Here is a 14,882-nt window from a genome sequence, read left to right on the forward strand (position 1 = left end):
CTAGAGAGGTGCATGAAAAATTAGACTTTATAATTATCCACTCGCCTATCCCCCCAACCAACACACATCCCAGACCGCGCTTTCTAACCGACCGCCTGTTCCCCACTGCGCGCTGACAGTGTTAGGAGGAGGCCGTCTCCGCCAGGAATATCCATCTGAAGGGATTTCTTAAACACTCGTTCTCCAGGGTGAGGCCGCGGCATCTGGGAGCCTGATTGAATTCCTGAGATCTCCTCTTTTAAATGGTCGTTAGGAAGTGAGGAGGTTTTTAAAAACATGTTTAATTGGGGCGATTCATGAAGCTCACTCTGCTGAGACTTTCTTTAAAGGCATGGCATTTTTAACAAGAAAGTGTGGGCAGGATTTTACTGGTGCGCACTCGGCACCGTCACAGAAGTTAATACGGGGGTAGAATCATTTGTGAGCTGCCACTGCCTTTTGAACATATAGTATAGTGCATTTTAGCTGACTGGGACTTTTTTTTTTTTTTTGCATGGGGCAATTATTGAGTAGAGCCGTTACAAAGACAGCCAATGGCTCAGGAAAGTGGAATCAAGATCAGCAGAAGTACAGTACAGGCCAAAAGTTTGGACACACCTTCTCTTCTTTAATGCGTTTTCTTTATTGTCATGACTATTTACATTGTAGATTATCAATGAAGGTATCAAAACTATGAATGAACACATGTTTATGTACTTAACAAAAAAGTAAAATAACTGAAAGCATGTTTTATATTCTAGTGTCTTCAAAATAGCCACCCTTTGCTCTTATTACTGCTTTGCACACTCATGGCATCATTCTCTCAATGAGCTTCAAGAGGTGGCCACCTGAAATGAAAAGTTTTCCAACAGTCTTGAAGGAAGGAGTTCCCAGAGGTGTTTATTAGCACTTGTTGCTCCTTTGCCTTCTTCACTCTGTGCTCCAGCTCACCCCAAACCATCTGGATTTCTCGGGTTCTCGGGTTCAGGTCCGGTGACTGTGGAGGACAACTCATTTTAAGTTTAAGTGCATAAAACTCCACATGTGTTCATTCATAGTTTTGATTTGCCTTCAGTGAGAATCTACAATGTACAAGGTTTGGGCAATGAATCTTTAACACCTGTTATTTTAGTGTGGGAGGTTTTATGGCTAAATTGGAGCAGCCTGGTGACCAATCTTCATTAATTGCACATTGCACCAGTAAGAGCAGAGTGTGAAGGTTCAATTAGCAGGGTAAGAGTACAGTTTTACTCAAAATATTGCAATGCACACAACATTATGGGTGACATACCAGAGTTCAAAAGAGGACAAATTGTTGGTGCACGTCTTGCTGGAGCATCTGTGACCAAGACAGCAAGTCTCTGTGATGCATCAAGAGCCACGGTATCCAGGGTAATGTCAGCATACCACCAAGAAGAACCAACCACATCCAACAGGATTAACTGTGGACGCTGTAAGAGGAAGCTGTCTGAAAGGGATGGTCAGGTGCTAACCCGGATTGTATCCAGTGTTGGGTCTCTGAGTAAATCGCATGATGTCATCATTTCCACTAATTCCTCAAAATGTTAAAAAAGTGACTTTCCCTGCAAACCAGTATTGCATTATATACTTCTAGTGCTTTGAACATATTTCTATGATGTTTCAAACCCAATAATACCACTGATATCTGACCTTATAGTGTCCACAGAAAAAGTGTGAAACTACTTGCACTCAAACTAAAGCTAGATATGGTGCAAGCACATTTTACCACCAGCCGCTCGCGTTCAGTAAATTTGAGTCTGATCCTCTTTTAGAGGCTGTACGTGTGACGTGTCCAGAAGAAGAACTCCCCAGTTTTTAGAATGAATATATTATTAGGCTTAGCAAGGATGGTCGTTCCAGCACACGGATGCCATTAAACACGATACTTTGTCCATATTTTATACTTAGAAATGCTTCTGCTTCTCATGCAGCTTTGCCATCAAGCTGCCGGCGCTCAGAGGGAGCACAATTGGCCCTGCTCCCTCCGGGTGGGTAGATGGCGCTCTCTCCCCACATTACTCCTAGGGTGATGTCTGCAGCACAGGGCGTCTTGGAGCTGATGTATCGGCAATGCTGCATCAGCAGCAGCTCGAAAAGAAGCGGTGGCTGACTTCACATGTATCGGAGGAAGCATGTGTTAGTCTTCACCCTCCTGGTGTGTTGGGGCATCACTAGTACTAATGAGTGGGTTGGGTAATTGGCCGTGTAAATTGGGGAGAAAATGGGAAAAATTGGAAATAGAATTATATAGAAATTCTTCTGCTTGAAAAGCTTCTGCTTCTGCCACTTTAAAAAATCGGGATTTTCAGCAGGAGTCTTCTATAGGCTTCTATAGGACTCTATAGGACTTCGTTCATGTTCTTTTTTTTTCTACAGTATCTACACAGAATTTAAATAAGCAGAACCGTGGCACTCACTCTAGCTCCACTACAAACAGCCTGTCTCTTTACCCAGACCTAACCCTGGAAAGCTGTTTACATTCAGCCTATAGCCAGGATTAAATATTAACACATCATTTTGCAGTTCATGTCTCTGCTGACTTTACATTCCTGGGTTTGCGGGCAAACATGAAAAGACAGTAGGCGGAAAAAGAAGACGAAAGAAAAGGTGTGCTGCTGTGCTATTAGATTCAGGGTGAAGGAGATAAACCCACAGTGCAGGTTAACACCAGGCCATCAGGAGGGTCGTTAGCCGGAGGTGCAGCTTACACCCCAATCCTTCGCCTCCTGCTGCTCCTGCACTGGAGTTTCACCTCCTGTAGTAAACCCAGGCCGCTCTCCACAGCCAGGAGGGGTTTGAAATGAATTGAATAGGAGCTGTGCTTAAATATGAGCCAAATCAAACAGTAACCGCCCATTAATTTCCACTGTAGAGGCCTTCCAGAAGACCGTCCATCTGCTGGCGTTAAGTAATAAATACCTGTGCAGCAAATAAGCTCTCGCAGCAAGGGTTAACGTACCATAGAGAGCACAGCTTTATGTAAATATGCATCTGTTCACTGAGCGTGGAATAATTTGCGACCCAGAGGTGAAGCTCTTTCCCGGCGTGGTGATGAGGGCCGGGTGGAGCTGTTGAGCTCTCTGTCAATTGGTTCCATTAGACTAATCCTGATCTCAGAATGAAATGTTTTTTTTTCTCCTTTTTTTTCATTTTCTATCTGCATATTCATAACCTGCTTCATACACTACTGTATATGGGACATTGGGATATTGTGACATGCAGTGCTGTGAAAATGTATTTGCCCCCCTACATATTATCATACTTACATTTTTCCCAATTACCAAATCAGACAGCTCAGTCTTTATGATGCATCAAGAGTCACGGTATCCAGGGTAATGTCAACATACCACCAAGAAGGACCAACCACATCCAACAGGATTAACTGTGGACGCTGTAAGAGGAAGCTGTCTGAAAGGGATGTTCGGGTGCTAATAATACATATTATTATACTTTTCCCATTAATAAACCCATTTTAATATCAGTCAAAGATAAAGGTAACTTGAGTAAATATTAAAAAAGCAGTTTTTAAATGATGTTTTAATGTATTAAGGGGAAAAAAAATCAATTCAAAACTAACTGAAACCCTGTGTGAAAAAGTGTTTGCCACCTAAACCCAATAACTTGGTTGTGCTGTAGTAAATCAAGCTTTACTGATAATAACTGGCAACGACTCTTTCCCATCTCTGTGGAGGAATTTAATCTCACACTTCTTTACAGAATTACAGTTTTAATTCAGACACATTTTAAAGTTTTAGAGCATGAACAGCCTGTTTAAGATCATCCACAGCATCTCAAACAAAGGTGGACTTTGTGTTTGTGTGCTTTGGGTCATTGTCCTGCTGCAGAACCCAGGTACACCTGAGCTTAAGGTCACTAAGGAACAGATTGGCGGATTCTGATTCTCCTTCAGGATTGTCTGGTAAACAGCAGAATTCCTGCTTCCATCTATTACAGCTTAAAGTTATCCAGCAGCCCCAGACCATCACACACACACACTACCACCACCATGTTTTATATCGTTCTGTATGATGCTCTTTTTTTCTGAAATTATGTTTTAATTTTACCCAAGATATAACAGAGACACACGTTTACGTAAAGTTATCAAAAGACCATAGAGACCATTTTCACCCAGTCTCTTTATTCTTATTATTGAATCATTAACGCTGATCTTAACTGAGGCGAGTGAGATCCTGCAGTTCTTTAAATGTTGTTCTGGGTTCTTTTGGGATCTCCTGGATGAGTTGTTCATGCCCTTTTGGAGTAATTTTGTTAATCTCCTTTAGTCCGAGGATTATCTTTTGTAAGAAAATGGAGAGTGAACTTTCTTTTTATTTTAATCTTTAATATATAATTCTGAGTTGAAGGTGCTGCACTATCCTATGCTATTGCTGCACCTTTTCCATACTCTCCACAGTTTCCTGCACAGTTTCAGTTCTTACCTCAGACTTCAAATTCCAGCTTTTACAATTTCTTGGTCCAGAGAACTCTTGGTCATTTGGCAATTGTCCGTTTTTCTCCCAGATGCACCGTATGTTTATCATAAAATCAATAAAGAAGGGCCAGACTACTTTAGCGAGTGGTTATTTGAGTACTGATGTGTCCATTCTCCTCTGACCCCTCATTAACACGCAATTTCCTCCTGCAGAACTGCCTCAGACTCACACTTTAGTTCTGTCTGAAGTTTCTGAAACACAGAAACAGTCAAAGTACCATCAGGGTATCTGCAGGTAGGGGAGAGTTATATATTTCAGAATCTGGTGCACCACTGGAAACAATCTCTTGGGATCTGAATTAAGGTATTTAAGGAATATAGCTTTCTAAAAAAGTTCAGGTTAAGTTGCGCAGTTGGAAAATATATGTAAATGTATTAAAACTGTAATGATACATAAAGGGGTTGGACAATAAAACACCTGGTTTAGAGCACAATAATTTATCGTGGTGACGGACAGTTCTGGTGGAAACAGGAGAGTTGAGGTGCACATTGAATTCTGCCGTGATTTGATCAGCCGTGGTTTTATGTTTTTTGGATACAATCCGGGTTAGCACCCGAACATCCCTTTCAGACAGCTTCCTCTTACAGCGTGCACAGTTAATCCTTTTGGATGTGGTCGGTGCTTCTTGGTGGTATGCTGACATTACCCTGGATACCGTGGCTCTTGATGCATCACAAAGACTTGCTGTCTTGGTCACAGATGCTCCAGCAAGACGTGCACCAACAATTTGTCTTCTTTTGAACTCTGGTATGTCACACTTAATGTTGTGTGCATTGCAGTATTTTGAGTGAAACTGTGCTCTTACCCTGCTAATTGAACCTTCACACTCTTACTGCTCTTACTGGTGCAAGTCAAATAAGTGCTGGTTGTTAATCTACACAGATTTCTCTCCTGAAAACTGTTTATATGGGTGAGTAAAGCACTTCTGTTTATTTACAGTAAACTTAGATTTCCAGATTTCCAGTAAGGCTGGGTGCAGCCCACCAGACCTACACTGAGGAACCCTGTGTGGCAAAAAGTAACACTGCTCATCCCCCTGAACACACCATCCCCACTGTGAAACATGGTGGTGGCAGCATCATGCTGTAGAGATGCTTCTATTCAGTAGAGACAGGGAAGCTGGTCAGATTTGATGGGAAGATGGATGGAGATAAATACAGGACAATCCTGAAAAAAAAAAACCTGTTGGAGGCTGCAAAAGTCTTGAAACTGGGAAGGAGATTGAAAGACCATTGAAATATAGATTTAAGGCAGCTTTGTTAAGTCTTTAAGAATCTGCAGACACATCGTTTGGTTTTGTTTAAAAACTCAAACTCTAGCATGTTTGCACTGTTGCCTACAACCTGTGCAAGACACCGTGCAAAAAATGAGTCATCTAGTTATGTGAGTCATTTTAGGGCTGCAGCTATCGATTATTTTTGTAATCGGGTACTCTACTGAAAAATCGATTCGATTAATCGAGTAATCGGATAAAACATTTTTTTTTTGTTAAAGAGCAATTAAAAAGGCATTTTACTTAGTAATGAATGACCAATTGGTTTCCTTTTTTAGATAAGTTATATTTTTTAATTCACAACATACATTTCCAAATTGCAAATACAAATAAATAAAACACAATAAATAAATAAATACCACAATACAAAAAAATATTAGTAATTACATTACTTTCACATTAGGATTTCTTGTAAATATCAAATATAGTGTATAAATCAATAAAAAAGGCATGAACATCGTCTTTGTGTTGTGCATCTTAGCTTCTGAACAGCAGAGACGTTGTCAGTTCTGCCAGTGTTGGATCAGTGTGCTGCATTCTTTTACCACCAAGCCGCTTCTCCAAAATATATCAGGACCTGTGCAATAACTGTGACACACAAGTATTACAAATGTTGCTTTTTTCTTTATTTATATGTTGGACTACTTGGGTCTAATTACATCACTAAGACTAATAACTCTGATAATAAGTTCATGGCCGTGCATTTATGAACACTAAGATTGAAACCTATCGCACTGGGGCACATTAGACACTAGAGGTAATTAATATTTTATCCAATAAATAAGAGACACACTTCCTTTTATGAACAACAGTGTTCATACAGTTTTTATGTCACCAGCAAAATGTACTCTTAGATGAAGAAATTATGCATTTAGTTTTCAGCCAAAGTAACTTCAGTTTCGCTAACTTTTAACATTGTTATTGTTTATATTCAGAACTCCACAGCGCTGTGTTTACTGTTTACATAAAGCACGTATGAACTTGTCTCTGTTCTAATAAACTAACCACACATTATAGACAGTGCTTCTATTAATTCACACTCCAAAGCGCTGTCGTTTTGATATTAATTCACATTAATGTTAATCTCATTGATTTATTATAAGGTATATTTACCTGCTCTCTCTACGTCCTTCCGTCTCGGGTGTCCTCGGCTCAGATGGTGCAGCATTAAAACGCGCTGTTTTGGCACTGCACCGAGTACAGGTCACAGTTCGAACATAAAATGCTTTTATTCCTTTAAAATCGCTGTTTTCTCTCGCCGCTTCCATTTTTGACGCTGCTCAAACCTCCGTCTCTCTCTTCCCGGGCAGGGTGACGTAACGCTGAACGCGTTGTCAAAATAAAAGTCGCGAAAATACCGCGCGCTGAGTTTATTAATTAAATAAACGATTACTCGAGGCACAGAAAATTAATCGATCAATTTTGTGAATCGAGTTACTCGATTTACTCGAGTAATCGTTTCACCCCTAAGTCATTTTAACTGAAATTGAGAACATCTGGACTGTCTCACGCTTGCAAGCAAAGCTGTTATTTCATTTCAGAAAAATACACAATTTAAATGTTTTATCATGCTTATAAACCACATAAAACATATCTGAAGAATGATTAAAAAGTTTGGAGTTTATTAACTTTTTATTAACTAGCGTTTTCTCTTAAATTGGTTGAGTTTGTTTTTGCACAAAGGAAGAACTCAGGAACACCAAATTACATCACCACAAACCAAAGGAGAACGTTCTTCTCTACTTCTACTTCAGACTAGTGGAGGTCCTAAAGAAGAGCTCAGTGACTTTCAGAGCATCGCTGTCATCGTCCGTCACTGATCCAACAAGACAGCTCTTCAAATGTTTGATTTCCTAAAGCTGCTTAACTGAATTACACCTTTTCATCTGGCAGTCTGATGGACAAATCTGGGTTTGGTGCCCGAGTTCTGGACCAAATTTATGCTGCTGCTGGAATAACGGTTCAGGCTGTGTCCCAAAACTGAAGGATCCATGGGTTTGTTATGAGGTAAGTTCAAAATTCACATGGGGAGGTGTACATATAATTTTGACCTCACTGCATAAATATACACTGACCTTGTGACTAGAGCTTGTGAGTTTCAAACATTAAAGGGTAACTAAACCAGCTGATTTTAGCTGAGGCCAAAAAAGGCACTGGGTGATGTATGGGTTTAGAGGCGGGGCAAGAGGAAGAGCTGAATACTTTTCACACCTTTGCTCCAATCCACTTATTTCTAATCTTTAATAGCAAGCATTAAGATTAACACAGTGTTCATCCTGCTTTAATGCTCTTTGGTGAACACCTTTATCTACATTTATAACTGATGAATCAACATATACAACCATTACTTCACACATTAATACTGCATTTACATTATGAGGTGCATCATTAGGGGAAAAAAGGAGCATCACTCATTGGCTACATCCTTCTTTTATTGAAGCAGAATTAATGAATTTAGTTTCAAACATAAAACCAGTTCCCTAAAATCCATTACAAATTATTGCAAAAGATCATATATAAAGTCAATAATCGCTGAAACGGAAGAGAGACACAAAAAGAGTAACTGAATATATATATTTGGACGGGTTCGTGAAGCAGCAGGTACTAATAGAAAACGACAGACATTCAACTAAACAAATAAAGAGAAACAGACAGTTTAGGTATGACACTACCACTGAATAAAATACCATATTTACACATAAATACAAAAGAAGAATGAAAAAGAAAAAAAAAATTTATATGATTCAAATACTATTTATATACTCACTTTATTTTGGAGAATAAATATTCATTCTCTAAGCACTTTTGTCCTTTAAAAAAAAAAACAAAAAAAAAAAAACAAAAACAAATAAACACCTCTTCCCATCCCCCAAAGAAAAAAAAAGAACAAAAAAGGGGGGAAACTCTAAACTGCAGTGGTTTTACTAATATTTTACAACTGCTTTTCTAACTGTAACCGATTTATATTAAAAAAAAGTACTCGATTCTATAGCTTTATAAAAGCTAGACACTTAAGCTGTGAGACAGACACCCCCATAAAAGGTTAAGAAATACTTTCATTGGTTAATTATTAATTGGAAACAAAAACACATCCCTCTAAACAAAAAGCGTGAAAAAAAGTCAGTTATTATTAAAATGTGTGTTAATTATCTGTTAATTCAATACGCCCCAAAACATTTGACACTTACGACACACAAAAAGACACAACATTACAAGAGTAATCCTTCATTTGGCGAGTCGGAGAGCGGTGATCTGAACGTGTGAATTAAACCCGCGTGAGGTGTGAACGGGCGCTGTACCATTGTGCGGAGCTTAATTGCTGTGCTGTAGAGGGAACAGTCAGATCAGGTGCGTGGTGGACCGGCTGAAAGTGTGGTACTTCCTCTCGAATGCAGAGGACAGGTTGACCATCGATGGTGAATGAATAGCCTGGAAGAAAAGGGGCAGAAACAGAGAATTAGTGAAATTGTGCAGCATTTGCATACAACAAAAAAAAAAAGTCATAAAAAGCTTAAAAAAAAAAAGGGTGAAAGAATCACGTTCCTTTCAGTCTCTGTAAAGCTTTATTCACCAAACATGTAAATTTACCCTATACCTTTGAGCATCATTCTATTACACTGTTTCAGAAGTGAATTTCTTGTTGTGCCCACCATATTAGGGACCTAAATTAAAATTTCTGTTTTTAAATTTAGCCTTAATCTTACTTTAAAAGAAAAACAATGGTACGAAATCTTTAAAAATAGATGTTTGTAGATATGTTGTGTTTGTATATATATTTACTGTATCTTGAATGATCAATTTCTACCATATTTTATAATAATAAATGAGAATATTAAGGCTTATTATGTGACACTAGTAAGGAACTGGGGTGTTGCCATGTTTTCTTCTAATTCAGCAGGTCTCGCTGCTGGATGGTGGTGATGGTAATGAGAGGTGGCTAACTAAGTTAAGTAAAGCTAAGCTAAGTAAACAAAATTGTAATTTTCAAAAAAAAAAAAAAAAATTATATTTACTTATTTGAGTAAGTAAAGCACTACACTGAAGAACCCTGTGTGTTCCAGTAAGCCAGGGCGATATTAGCTAGCGGTTCGTCCCACGTAGATTGTTTTAACACAGTAAACGTGCAGGCTACAGTTCGATATACTCACCTCTGAACAGCGAAAGAGCTAGCGCTTACCGAAGAGGCAACACAAACAGACAAAACTAGCTAACTAGCTACCTAATTAACATATTAGCACCCATTCCAACAGTAGAGAAATTACATCTTAAGCTTTTTATTAATACGACTTGATTAGCGATTTGATTAGCTACCCAGCTAACAAGTTAGCTAAAAATCCACCTGTAGAGAACTTATAGCATATCTGCAAATTAAAAAAAAATTAGACAGATATGTGTCATGTAATCAAGTCCCCATTGCAGAGCACAGTGCAAAGCCTCCACTGCTCTCTCAGACTCCAGCTGCTGATGGTGACGTAGGATTCGTAACGAAACCTCAGATCACTGTGGCAGCGCCTTAGTCAGCTGGAACTGTTTAAATTTAAACATCAACTCTGAAAGGAGACAACAGTTTAAGCTTTAGGCCAATTACAATTGACCATGTATTTTCTTTCTCTTTTTTTTGGTAAATGTTTTGTTGCACATTAAAGTAATTGAGACCTATTATTGATCAGAATGGACCAGAAACCAGCCAAAGAAAATGTTTACAAGCTAATAAATCAGTAGCTTAGCCCCGCCCACTTCACAGAGGGAAAAAAAAAACAAAGAAAAGAAGAGCAACTCCAGTTTAGACATTAGAGAGCTAATTAAGGGCTAATTGAGGACATTAAGTGCTAATTTTTACAAGATTTTTTAGTTTTTATCATATTTATTGTATTGTTCAGGAACAGTTTCTGAAATAAAGCAATTCAATAATTTAGCGAATTGTATTTTAACTAATAATATTCTTGTGTGTATTACAGACATTACATCGCTAGAACATAATTCAGGTCAGAAAGGGTTAATAAGTAATTAGATCCTTTCAAGATTTAGGTTTTATTTTATTTGTGCGGAAAGTGAAGAAGAGATACAAAGGCATAATAGGACCGTGATTCTTTCACAAGGTTACTTAATATTAGTTTAATATAATAAAATAAAATAAAACAAAACCCATTTGACCTTCAGTGAGTTTGGCCTGTTGCATCAGGACTCTTTACTAAAGAGAACATGCACACAGACAGACGCTCACACAGCGTTCAGTCACCGCAATCCTGCATAGCAATGTGAGGGGAGGTGAGGGGCAGTGCACAGGAACATGAACCCCATTTATACCCCTCTGTTATAAATGTCTGCTGAGATCACCACCAACCAGAAACCTCTCTCCACATATACAGCTCCGGAAAAAATTAAGAGAGAACTTCCGTTTCTGAATCAGTTTCTCTGATTTTGCTATTTATAGGTTTATGTTTAAGTAAAATGAACATTGTTGTTTTATTCTATAAACTACAGACATTTTGAAACATTTTTCACAAATTACAAATATAATATATTTACATATATATTCATATATATATATTCATAAAGTTTAGGAATAACCCTGGTTTTAATCACAGTTTTTATGCATCTTGGCATCATGTTCTCCTCCACCAGTCTTACACACTGCTTTTGGATAACTTTATGCCTTAAAATAAATAAATAAATAAATAAAGCAGTTCAGTTTGGTTTGATGGCTTGTGATCATCTATCTTCCACTTGATTATATTCCAGAGGTTTTCAATTTGGTAAAATCAAAGAAACTCATAATTTCTAAGTTATCTCTCTATTTTTTATTTTTTCCAGAGCTGTATGTTGATCAGCATTAGCAATAGCATTAGCACCACTGGCACTAATTATCCTCATCTACAGTGGCATCTGTCAAGGGCTGGATATATTAGACTGCATTTGATCAGTCAGTTATCGAAGGTGATGTGTTAAAAGCAGAAACTAGGGGTGTATGAGTAAAAAGAATCCAAGCCACTTTAATAAGGGCCAAACTGTGATGGCTAGATCTGGGTCAGAGCATCTCTAAAGTGAAGGGCAGGTCCTTTGGGGTGCTTTGGGTGTGCAGTGGTCAGAACCTACTAAAAATGTTTTACGAGAAAGAACAACCAGTAAAACGATGATGAGGGTCATGGGCACCTCACAACTTACAGGATAACTTAAAGCAGGGGTGTCCAAACTACGGCCCAGGGGCCAATTGCGGCCCGTTTTTCTTTTTTGGAGCGGCCCGCAAGGTATTTTAGAAATAAAATGAAAGTTGGCCCACTGTTAAGCAGGTTTTTTTAATATGAGATTCAAAGTTTGAATGATAGGTGTCAGACACCTGCTTAACACGGGCCAAAGAGTCTAAAAACAGAGAGGGTGCGCAGTTCTAGCGCAGAAAAATGGGCAAAAGAGTCTAAAAGCAGAGAGAGTGCTCAGTTGTAGCGCAGAAAAACGGGCCAAAGAGTCTAAAAGAGGAGAGGGTGTGCAGTTGTAGCGCAGAAAAACGGGCCAAAGAGTCTAAAAGCGGCGAGAGTGGCAGTTCTAGCGCAGAAAAACAGGCTAAAGAGTCTAAAAGCGGAGAGAGTGTTCAGTTGTAGCGCAGAAAGATGGGCCAAAGAGTCTAAAAGCGGAGAGAGTGTTCAGTTGTAGCGCCGAAAAACGGGCCAAAGAGTCTAAAAGCCTCTGTTTTATTACAGAGTCTGTGGCCCGTGACTTCAAATATATTTCTCCTTCTGGCCCCTGACAAAAAAAAAGTTTGGACACCCCTGACTTAAAGGATCTGCTGCTAATGTCTCCCCTTAGAGGTCTTGTGGAGTCCATGCATCAAATTATCAGATCACAAGGCTTACTATCTCAATATAAGATAGGTGGTGCTAATGTTATGGCTGATCAATGCACAAACAAACACCCAAACACAACCCAACACACCCCACGTGACCGTCTGATCAGAAATCAGGAATTCCAGACACAAATCTGATTAGCACTGCATTTATGTTCGTAAATGTTTGCAACCAAATCCCAGCTATGGGGTAGTAAGTTAGTAGTAAGTAGGGATGCACAGAAGTGGATTATTTTATTTATTTATTTTTATTTTTTTGGGCAAAAATGTTTGGTTTATTTAAAAAATAAAAAGACATTAAATCTAAACGTATGCATTAAATAAATGTTTGAAACCAAATAATGGTCTGTAATCAGCCACAATTTAAATGATGGAACAGGAACAAAAAATGTATTTTTCTGTATCAGTTAATGATATATGAGCTGTCGATATACAGTTAATTTTTAATAATACTTTAACAAATGATGTTTTAGTGCAGATTCTGGCAGGAGTATTAAATTATATATTAATTAAATTAAATTAAATTAAATAAAGCTGTCAGCATAGCTTAATAACACTACCTTCAAAAACTGCCTTGAGCTATTTTGAGCTGTACAGGACTAGGACACTTACTTTACACTGTGCCTTTTTCTGTGTAAATTTGTTTGTCAGGTATAACTGAAGTAGCACTGCTGAGATTCAGGTACTCTTCAGATTCAGGTAATTTCCTAATTAAAATGGCACTGCTGAAATAAATGTATGATTAAAATAGCCCTGTTCAGGTAAATGTATGATAAGAATAACAGAGCTGAGGTACTTTCATGATTGGAATAGCACTGCTATAGTTAATTAAGGATTAAAGTAGCCCTGACGAGGCAAATGTATTGAGATCTGTTTGTCTGGCTGGTGAAATACAGCTCTGGAAAAAATGAAGAGAGCACTTCATTTTCTGAATTAGTTTCTCTGATTTTGCTATTTATAGGTTTATGTTTGAGTAAAATGAACATTGTTGTTTTATTCTATTAACTACGCACAATATTTATCCAAAATTACAAATTAAAATAGTGTCATTTAGAGCATTTTTTTGCAGAAAATGAAAAATGGCTGAAATAACAAACAAAAAAAAGATGCAGAGCTTTCAGACCTCAAATAATGCAAAGAAAACACGTTTATATTCATAAAGTTTTAAGAGTTTAGAAATCAATATTTGGTGCCATAACCCTGGTGTTTTTTTTTTTTACAGTTTTGTTTTTGTGCATCTTGGCATCATGTTCTCCTCCACCAGTCTTACACACTGCTTTTGGATAACTTTATGTCTTTACTCCTGATGGTTTGATGGCTTGTGATCATCCATCTTCCTCTTGATTATATTTCAGAGGTTTTTAATTTGGTAAAATCAAAGATACTCATCATTTTTAAGAGATTTTTTTTTCCAGAGTTGTATATTAGAAATTTTAAGTGTTCAATAAATATAATAAAGATTCAAAATGTAGTGTACTTAATTAGTTTGGTTTTTGCCCTTAAGCCAAATGCTAAAAGACCAAAATTTTCAGTTCAGTGCATCCCCAATAATAAGTGCCACCGCGTTCCCCCCGAGAATGAGCATTAGTAGGTGAGAGCCAGACGTGCTGTGCTCACATCATGTGGCCACCTAGAGGAGCGTCTCCCGGCGTGGGGTTCCCGGGGCTCTGTGCTGGTCTGGGGGCACCAGAAGCTCCCGGCACGGCCTCGCGGGCTGCAGCGTGACCTTGGGCACCTCCTGAGCTCGGGTGGGCACTTTAGGCTGGGTCTCTGGAGGGGCAGGCTGGCTAGCGTTCTCTGGGCAGCATGGGGTGCGCACACACATGGGCACCCGGGGCCGAGGAGCATTGTCCAGAGAGTTGGAGCGCTGCACCACTGCATTCTTACTACAGCCACTCAGACTGAACGTGGAGGCCGAGCGAGACATCTGCACACGTGCACGAACACAATACAAAACAAATACGCACATAAATATCAGACAAAACACAATGTTAGCCTGTGTTAGCACTTAAACGGCCTCTTTCATTTACAAGGTAAGAGACAGTATGTTTTAAATCAAGATGGATACAAATATAAGAGCTGCAGAAATGTTTTCCAATGTCACTTAATATAAAAAGGAAACCGAAAGGCAAATATTCTTTGTGAAATATCTTTTCATTTACTCCTTTAAATATAAAATGTGGAGTATGAAAAAGAGCTGCACTGAGAGAACAATGCAAATAAAAAAAGGCAAAATGTAAAAGTGACAATTACGTAATTATTTTCAGACCAGCTCCTC

General features: G+C 38.5%; 1 protein-coding gene across 6 annotated transcripts in view; it reads right to left on the bottom strand.

Moving 5' to 3' along the window:
- Positions 1–8,177: 8,177 nt before the first annotated feature.
- The window catches only part of ect2 (epithelial cell transforming 2), a 52,072-nt gene continuing 45,367 nt past the window's right edge, over positions 8,178–14,882 (bottom strand). For 3 of the 6 annotated variants that reach the window (XM_022669566.2, XM_022669569.2, XM_022669564.2), the window contains 2 exons: positions 14,222–14,531; positions 8,178–9,195 (listed from right to left, as the gene is read on the bottom strand). In XM_022669566.2, coding sequence (XP_022525287.2) covers positions 14,235–14,531 — 297 coding nt within the window. In that variant the 3' untranslated portion in view covers positions 8,178–9,195; positions 14,222–14,234. The remainder of the gene's footprint in view (positions 9,196–14,221; positions 14,532–14,882) is intronic. The other 3 variants (XM_022669567.2, XM_022669570.2, XM_022669565.2) reach the window with 2 other exon arrangements.

The sequence above is a fragment of the Astyanax mexicanus genome, chromosome 16 (genome assembly GCF_023375975.1).
Source record: "Astyanax mexicanus isolate ESR-SI-001 chromosome 16, AstMex3_surface, whole genome shotgun sequence".
Lineage (NCBI taxonomy): Eukaryota > Metazoa > Chordata > Actinopteri > Characiformes > Acestrorhamphidae > Astyanax > Astyanax mexicanus.